The sequence below is a fragment of the Lathyrus oleraceus genome, chromosome 1 (genome assembly GCF_024323335.1).
Source record: "Lathyrus oleraceus cultivar Zhongwan6 chromosome 1, CAAS_Psat_ZW6_1.0, whole genome shotgun sequence".
Lineage (NCBI taxonomy): Eukaryota > Viridiplantae > Streptophyta > Magnoliopsida > Fabales > Fabaceae > Lathyrus > Lathyrus oleraceus.
Genome location: NC_066579.1, coordinates 394840673 through 394849431, shown reverse-complemented (window position 1 = coordinate 394849431; position 8759 = coordinate 394840673). Strand labels below are relative to the sequence as shown.

General features: G+C 33.1%; 2 protein-coding genes across 3 annotated transcripts; one reads left to right on the top strand and one right to left on the bottom strand.

Annotated features, from left to right (window-relative positions):
- Positions 1–289: 289 nt before the first annotated feature.
- LOC127074321 (cell wall / vacuolar inhibitor of fructosidase 1) lies at positions 290–1073 on the top strand. The gene has a single exon (XM_051015635.1). The coding sequence runs from the start codon at positions 380–382 to the stop codon at positions 935–937; it is 558 nt and encodes a 185-aa protein (XP_050871592.1). The 5' UTR covers positions 290–379; the 3' UTR covers positions 938–1073.
- Positions 1074–6205: 5132 nt separating this feature from the next.
- LOC127074303 (uncharacterized) lies at positions 6206–8549 on the bottom strand. Of its 2 annotated transcripts, none has more exons than XM_051015627.1 (4): positions 8256–8549; positions 7169–7976; positions 6663–6804; positions 6206–6467 (listed from the first exon to the last, which is right to left on the bottom strand). In XM_051015627.1, exons 2-4 carry the CDS (start codon positions 7674–7676, stop codon positions 6407–6409), a joined length of 711 nt encoding a protein of 236 aa, XP_050871584.1. In that variant the 5' UTR covers positions 7677–7976; positions 8256–8549; the 3' UTR covers positions 6206–6406. The 2 variants fall into 2 exon arrangements, with proteins under 2 accessions (XP_050871584.1, XP_050871576.1); XM_051015619.1 differs by having other exon boundaries at positions 7169–7953.
- Positions 8550–8759: the final 210 nt, after the last annotated feature.

Genomic DNA, 8759 nt, shown 5'->3' with positions numbered 1-8759 from the left:
ACAACAAACTTATGATAATTTTTTAACATTGGAAGACCACAGACTAAACACACATAGAATTTCAAGAGAAAACACCGACAATGATATTTAGGTTTTCTAACCAATAATAAACATATTTTCAATTTTTGTAATTTCTGTAATATTTTTTTAAAAGACAATTTTAGTAATTCTTCCCAATTTAAATAATTAGTCTACACAACTGCGCAATAATTAGTATATATAATTACGCGGAGAATATCAATACATTCTTAAAAAAGGTGAATTCAATTTTGGAATCCAGGATCAATATTTAAACCCACTCAACTACCAAAGACAACCTTAAATAGAAGCCAAAACAAATAAAATTTTCTCATTTACACTTCATTTCCACTCTTAAAAAATGAGAAAAACCACAACCATTATTTCATCATTTGCAATTCACATTCTTCTTCTTATTTCTTCTATTCCCTTCTCATCCTCCCAACCCAATGAAAAAAACAGCACCACCGATTTAATAGACCAAATATGCAAAAAAACACCTTTCTACGACCTATGCAGTTCAATCCTAAACTCCACCCCACCGACCCCAAAACCCGATCTAAAAACCGTAGCCCTCGTAATGGTAAACAACATTCTCTCAAACGCAACCGACACACTAAACTTCATCGAAGCATTGATCAAGAAAACCTCAGATCGTGAAATGGAACAAGCATTGGCTTTCTGTGCTGAATCATATATCCCTGTTGTGAAGTACACTCTTCCTCAAGCTGCTGATGCCATTAGCCAAAACCGTTTTGGGTTTGCTGGTTACTGTGTTTCTGATGCTGTCAAAGAAGTTAACTCTTGTAATAAGAAGTTTTCAGGGGTGTTGTTGTCACCTTTGGGGGATAGAAATGGGATTGTTCAGAAGCTTGTGGATGTGGCTTCTGCTATTATTAAACAACTTTTGAAGGGTTGATTTGTAATTTTCTTTTGCTTTTTTCTTATTTTGTATGTATAGTGGATCTAGCGGTTTATTAAATTTAAATAGGATACTTGTACTTTTATATTGTTACTGAATAATAATATAATAAATAATAATATTAATAATAAAATTACAGTAAAATGGTATATTTTTGTAATTAGAAGTGAAAAATTCGAGCAATCAAAGTTATTGGTACGAATCAAAATATTTGAGTTGGAGAATCAAAATATTTGAGTTGGGTGAAATAAGATATTGGTACGAAGGAGCAAATTTTTTATGTAGTAGATAAGGATCTGACATGCAAAGTTCTTTGATGAACGAGGGTTCATCTCCTCTACGCACTTTACAGTTTAGTGGTGCTCTTGAGCCTTTCGCTTTAGGTCTTGCAAATTTCTTAGAATAATTTCCCTTCAGTTGTCCCTCAAGTCTTTGTCTATGTTTTGTTAAATAAGAGTTTGACGTGTGCGCCCTAACTTAGCTGCTTTGCAATTTGAATGTCAAAATTAATTAGTCTAGAAGTCACTTTTTAACTTTGTTAAAAATTGATTTCTTACAAGCATAAATTAGATACAAGTGGAGTGTTATGTGGTATAATGCATTGATTTGTAGATGTGAGAATGTTGACAATTTGAATGTAGGCTAGGGAAATTCGTCGTCGTGGTTGAGATGTATTTGTAATATGACATAGCTGCCATAGAATATGCATAAGAGTATTTGGTTAAAGAGACTTACAAGATCTTGATGTTTAAAAAATAGAACAAAAGTTAATATTTATTGGGCAAAGGCTTGGCACAAAAAGATTCTGTCAACAGTGTCTTGCCTAGTATGAAGGATTATTCATAATAGGATGCCTAAACACAATTTAGTTAGGAAAGGCATCATCAACCTCGATTCGAAACATTACGCTGGTGGTTGCAGTATAGTTTAAATAACATCTCACTTTTTTTTAGTTCCCCATTTTTGCTGGCATATGATATTTGATTAGTAGTTGGTTCAATATTCACACAAAATTTCAAAGATATTGCATGCTTCATATTAAACAATTTGAATCTCTATTGGGGAGTGAAAGATCTCATACCGACAAATTAAGCGTGGTGTGATTTTCTTGCATTTGGAACATTTTGAAGCAAGAAATGACATAATCTTCAATAACAAAGAGATGTCATTGGAGCAAGTGTTAAAAGAAGTACAAAGGAATTCGTGAAATTTGTTAAATGACAAATTTAAATGGTTCGTAAGTTGTATGTCTCAATGGTGTACTTGTCGTCTAAAATCTACTATGAGTAAAAGGCTTGATTAGGAGTACAAATAGGGTATGTTTTGATATGTATACTAGTAGTTTTGTCGTTGTTTTTTGCTTTAATCCAATGCATGTTAATTTGAAATTGTTTTTTATTTTTTTGAGTTGTTTTGGTATCGGTGGATCAAGTTGTTGATAAGTGTTAAAAATACAATAAATATGTAGGCACTTATTAACTCGTTTTATAAGAAATCAAATGACAAAACCCTTGATTTATCAGTGAGAATGATAAAATGCCTACTTGGATATTTTAACTTTACATTTATGAAAAACAGAAGAAAAAATATCAAGATATCACCAAAATAAAACAAGAGACCAAGCCAAGAAATTTCCCAACAAATCAAGACTCTCTAAGCCAAGAATACATGCACACTTAGCGAGCAAAGAGGCAACCTCGCTAAACCAAGAAACACGGATGCGCTTAGCAAGCCAAGACGGTTCAAAGGCTTTAGAGTTAAGTAACTTCAAGATGAAGGAAGAGTTTGGTAGATAATCGAGCTTAAGTGGTTCTCTTAGGGAACATAGGCGGTATGGCTAGTCCTAGGGTAACTGACATTACTTAACCTAGAAGAAAGTAGGCGCGCTAAGTGAGTCTGGGTGGTGCACTCACTGCTACAAAAATTGTAATTTACCACGGTTGGGGGAAGGATATTACCACTGTTGGAGGTCTGTGGTAACGAATGGTGTGGTAGTATGCACCCTTTTTACCACCACAGGATGGTAATTGTGGTAAAAACATAATAACATGTAGTGTATCACCATGGTTGTACAAACCAGTTGTAGTAAAATGTGGAGGTCATCGGTTTGATACTCAGTGCCTGCATTTTGGGAGATTTCTCAAAATTTCACCACGATTGTACGTTCCAACCGTAGTAAAAGACTTAACGCACAAAATGTCACCACATTATAGCCTTCAATCCGAGTGATATGTTCAATTGAGTTTATTATAACTTATATGGAATGCTTATTTCACCAGCTACTCATTAAACATATAACCTTTCAATCTAATTAAGAAATCAATAATATGACAAATTAAGTTATATTAGAAGAACATGTTACATAAATCAATGTTTTTCGAGATTTCTACAATCCATTATCACTATCTCACTCGTTAATAGTTAAAATTTGTTTCAATGCTTCTAATTATTCAACAAACACTTTCTTCTTTACTAGTTTATTCGACAAAGGATCATTTATTTTGCATACATAGCTAGTAGTGAAGAAAGTGATGGCAGAAGAACTAGAAGTATTGAATCAAATTATAACATTCAAAGAGAAAAATACAGATAATGGGTTGAAGAAAGCTCAAAAAATATTAATCAATGTAAGTTGTTTTCTAATATAAATTAAATTTTCATATTATTATTTTCTAATTCAATTCGAAAGGTTATATATTCATTGAGGGGTTGGTAAAACACTTAAGCCACATACGATGTAATAACCTCATCTTCTAGGAAATGTTGGTTGAACAAACTGAAAGCTGCAATGTACAAGGAATAACATAAACAATAATATATATATATATATATATATATATATATATATATATATATATATATATATATATATATATATATATATATATATATATATATATATATATATATATATATATATATATATATATATATATATATATAGAACAATAAACTCTATTTTGGACAAATATTTAGAACAAGACAATAAGCCTATATATGGATCCGCTATTGCTTGTGAAATGATTCACTTTTCTCTTTAAATAAGATAAGTTGTTGGCAATTGAAAGTGCGTGGAATATTGTGGGATGAGGTCAATTGTCATATTGGTATGGGTGGTTAGCATGGAATTTATGTGATGGATTGCTTGTTTGGTGGAGGAAAGGGTTTACCTGTTATGCATTCAGTGTTCCACTACTTCACTATTGGGCCTTTGTCGTTTGGACATTGCAAACAATTGATAACTCGGGAAAGCATTGCATTTTCGACTTGATATACATGCAAATTTGAATATTTTCTTTTCCCTTTTATAGATTTATGTTTGTACTTGTCATTTTTTAAGTGTTTTGATTACAATAATGATCGTGCGGAGAAATGGTGCAAAACAACAAAAAATGGGAGCAAAAACCAAGTTTTGCACTGTCATAACGTCCGTCGTGACGTGGAAAAGGGAGGGTCGTCATCACTAAAAGATAAAGCCAGAAGAATTCCAGCATCAACACGATGACGTGTATGGTCATCATGATCATGACGCCCGTCATGGCTTTCCACTCATGACTACCAGGGGCATCATGACTATGACGCCCATCATGGACCTTGTAGTTCATTTTTTTGGCATGTTTCCAGACCTGGCCATGTTTTTTCCACCACTTTCTGCATAACTTCACAAGCAATAAACTTTATTTTGGACAAATGTTTAGAACAAGAAACAAGAAAAATATTTTGAACAACAACAACATCATAACTTATAAAATGTATGGTGAAAAATATTTCACGAATGTACATTTCCTTGAAAAGATTCGTCGAAAATGAAGCCAAAGAAATGAGTTACTTGTTTCGTTGCAAGGATTCGTGACACCTTTCCATAATTCATACTAGTTGGAGAAGTTATGTTGGAGTTTTATAAAGATATGATGGAACTTTGAGAGATTTGGAGAAGGGTAGAAAAGTTAGGGTTTCACTTTGAGCGCAGTCTGTTCTGATGTAAATAAAGTTAGCTTATATAGGTAAAATATTTCACCACAGTTGATAAGAAAAATCATGGTCAAATGTCTTGATATTTCACTACGGTTTTTAATCTAGATCGTGGTGAAAAATGTTTATTTATATTTTAAAATAGAAATTAAGGGAACACACCCTTTTGTAACGAAAAAACATAAAATTGTTAGTGTTGGAATTCAAAGTGTGTCACTCCTTCACATATCACAAGGTTGTTAACTTAGATGGTGGAGATATGTGATTTAAAAAAAACATGAAAGGCACATAATGATTATACATTACTTTGGTTGGATAAGTGATCGTAGTAAGGAATTGTTACGAAATGTGATTTTTGTAGTAGTGACTTAGAAAACCTACCTCTCAAAATCCTATAAATATGGGTGCTAGACCTTCACAAAATGAGAGAATGGAAGAGGAAGATCGAGGGCAAAAGCATTGTCTAAGGAATCTTCAATAGATATTTTTTAACTTCTATCTTCTAGGGCTTGATTGTAAATCTACAATGAGTAAGTGTAGCTAATTTTCTCTTTTGTTAAGGTTAGATGTAGCTGTCATGTTACTTATGTTTTAATCCCAACCATAGTGTTCTATGTAATTCTTCTTAAGTTTTAATATTGACAGATTCTTTGTTCTTAATGCTTGTTTTGAATTCACTTTCATGGTATGATTTGATCCTTGAAGAGTGATGGTCATTACAAGATCCAAGTTTGTCATCTATTGGATACAAAAGTATAGATTTATGTTTAATATCCTTATGTATAATAATATTGATGTAAATGGACATAAATATGTGTATTTATTGTAAAAATTTAATGTTGATGTATTGGTTAATATATTGAAAGATCGTCGATTAGGTAATACGATTGGTCTCTGACACCAGTTGTGATAAGAGTCTCATACACTAATATTAATAACCGATTAGAATTGCATTTTATTGATCAAGAATATATAAGAATATGTCAATGAAATCTATCCCAAACCAATTTTTCCATCAACTTTATACACTTTTGTAAGATTTTTCCATCAACTTTATACACTTTTGTAAGAAACACATGTTACTTGTCCCCTACCCGATGAAGCTTCCTTAAGTAGGATGGGATCCGTCCTAATGTACCATCTTTTAACATTTACTCCATGGAATGGATTCTCTCCCATCAATTTTTATCATGTTTTCTAATGTCAACAATCTAAACCCTTCAATCTTATTTTTAATATTTAAATTGTTTTACTTTTTATTTGTCAATTAGACATATCCACATGGCTCTTCAATGCTAATGAAAACTCACTCTTCAATATTGATTAATATACATAAAAAGGGAAAAGTTACCAAAAACAGATTAATAATAATTGATAATTATTGAGAGACAAAAAGAAAAGTTTGTATGAGAATCACAATAAAACTAAGCCATCTATCTCTTCTCAAAATACACAAAAGTGATGATGGCATTCTCTTTCTCCTTAAACATTGCATTAACCTGAATCTCTCCTCACTTTTTCATTCAAATCTGAACCTGCTACCCGCTGTACAAAACTGTAACAATCAAGTAGAAAATTTGACATTAGAAAAGTTTGTAAAAAATTTAACATTACAAAGTTGTTTCCCTTTATCTCCTCCTGCGAAATCTCAACTGTTGGACTAATCTAATGGCTAGAATAATCCAATAGTTGACATTTCGCTCGAGATACAGGAGGGGCTTTGAAGGATCATAATGAGAAGTGTGCTTACTTGGGGGACTCTGAACCCGGCGCATTTGAATCGCTGGATGGATTGAGTTGGTACTGAACCGAAATTAAACCACCTCCTCCTCCTCCTCCTGATATAGGAGATCCTTGGAAACTTGCCACTGAGCTTTTCCCAGATGACATGCCTGCAAAAGGAAGCTCTAATTAAGAAACGAAAATGCTTATATGTTCTTGCTGACCAAAACTTGAGAACACCTTTGATTGATGGTGAGTTTGGCAGAATCGCGATATGTGTACGTGTCAGTGCTATCGTGATTCTATCAAAAGCATATGGTGTCAACGTGATTTCGACAAATTTACTGTCATTCCAAACTTGCACGAAAATAAATAAGACCATGCGGAGTATTTTTATCCAATCTTGAATGCAACAAAACTTCATACCAAAAAAAAGGGCATAAAGAAACAGCTTTACAAATATAAGGAAATTTGATCATAATTCTCATTGACATATATAAACATGATAACATTTACTTGTATTACAAGTTTTACCTTGGAAGATTATCACGACGAAGAAGAGAACAGTGAAAACCAAGGCCAACGCGCTAGTGCTGTTGGACGAATTTGGTTTAGCATTCTTCATTTTCTTCAACGCTTTCATCCGCTCCACCCTTGCACGCTTCAAGGTCGCAAGTTCAGATAACTCCCTAATTAACCTATAATCAGCTTCGTCTAACGACGGACCCTTCGGAGGTCTTGGAGGTTTGGCAGCCTTTTTATTCGACACCTTTTTACGATTCTCCTTTGCCGGAATCTTGTTCATCACTTTCATCACATCGAATGAAACTTCACTTAAATTCGATTCATTGAAGTACGAACTCGTCCCAACTTCACCTCTAACAAAACCCCCAACAAACTCACCGGAAAATTGAGCGAATAACATTTTCCCTTGCTTTGCAGTGATTGAATTCGAGATTCTCCTCGAGTTATCTTCAATTAGTGGCAATCCACTTTCAAGATCAACCTCAATACCTTTCTCCTTTCCATTTCTAAGATCCATCCCAAACCAAAACACCACAAATCCAAAATCCAAAATCCAAATTCTCCCACTTTGTTACCAATCTACAAAAACTAAATCCTTGAATTCAACCCATCATTAAAAAAAGCCATTCTCAATCTCAACAAATGTGACAGGACATATAAACTGATAATTGATCATAAACCACCTATATTAGACAGATTCAGACAATAACAAGCAACTATTATCTTCCTCCCAAAACTCTATTTCCACCTCCACTCCTCCTCCAAAAACAACTTACAAAGAAAAAGGACAAAACCTGCATCACAAAAAGAGACAAACCTAAATATCAAATTTAATGGGTTTTCTCTATAGGTAGCAGAATACAGAAGTAAACGAAATGACACAACTTTAAGCAACCCAAAAGCCCCAATTTCCAAATAAAGAAAGGAACAAAGAGAAAACTCAACCCTAGAAAATAATAAAAAAAAGTAAAACCTCAAACCCTTAAAGTCAATACACAAAACGATAATGGGCACCCATGAAAACGAAAAAAGGAAAGTTTTTTAAACTAAAAGAACTCATTCAAGCAACAACAAACAATAATAAAAAAACGAGTACCTTATTGTATTGAGAAAAGGGGACGGATGAACGAACCCTAGAGAACCGTAGAGATCGAAATGAAGATAAAGCGAGAGATAGAAAAGATGAAGTGAAATAACAATGGTGTTAAGATTTATTGAAAGGAAGATCCTTGTGAATATTTGGATGAAATGCGGTGTCTTGATTTGAATTAGGGAGATGTTGTGACGGTGATCTGTGCAATAACAGTTGGCGAATATGTGTTTCGTTGCGTGGCCCTATGTCCGGGTTGCACTCGGACACTCTTATATGTTGTCTATGTGTGTCTTTTTTGAATGTGAACCATCAATTATTATGTTCTAAACTAAACTCTTAGCTAGATTAGATAAGACAGTACAACCAATTCACCTCATAACTGTTTTTTTTGTTTGTTTTGAATAACTGGATAGGTTAATATCTATCTTAATTTAGATTTTGATAATAATGAAATGTAAAAATTAAAAAAAATTAAAAAATAATATTGATGTATTTTTATAATAAGTA

What these genes read in the sequence shown, in the direction of transcription:
- LOC127074321 (XM_051015635.1), top strand. Translation starts at nt 380, where the DNA reads ATGAGAAAAACCACAACCATTATTTCATCATTTGCAATTCACATTCTT.
- LOC127074303 (XM_051015627.1), bottom strand. Translation starts at nt 7,676, where the DNA reads ATGGATCTTAGAAATGGAAAGGAGAAAGGTATTGAGGTTGATCTTGAA. An exon ending in CGTCGTGATAATCTTCCAAG is followed by an intron (nt 6,805 to 7,168) that starts GTAAAACTTGTA and finishes TTCCTTTTGCAG; the next exon opens with GCATGTCATCTGGGAAAAGC. An exon ending in CCGGGTTCAGAGTCCCCCAA is followed by an intron (nt 6,468 to 6,662) that starts GTAAGCACACTT and finishes TGATTGTTACAG; the next exon opens with TTTTGTACAGCGGGTAGCAG.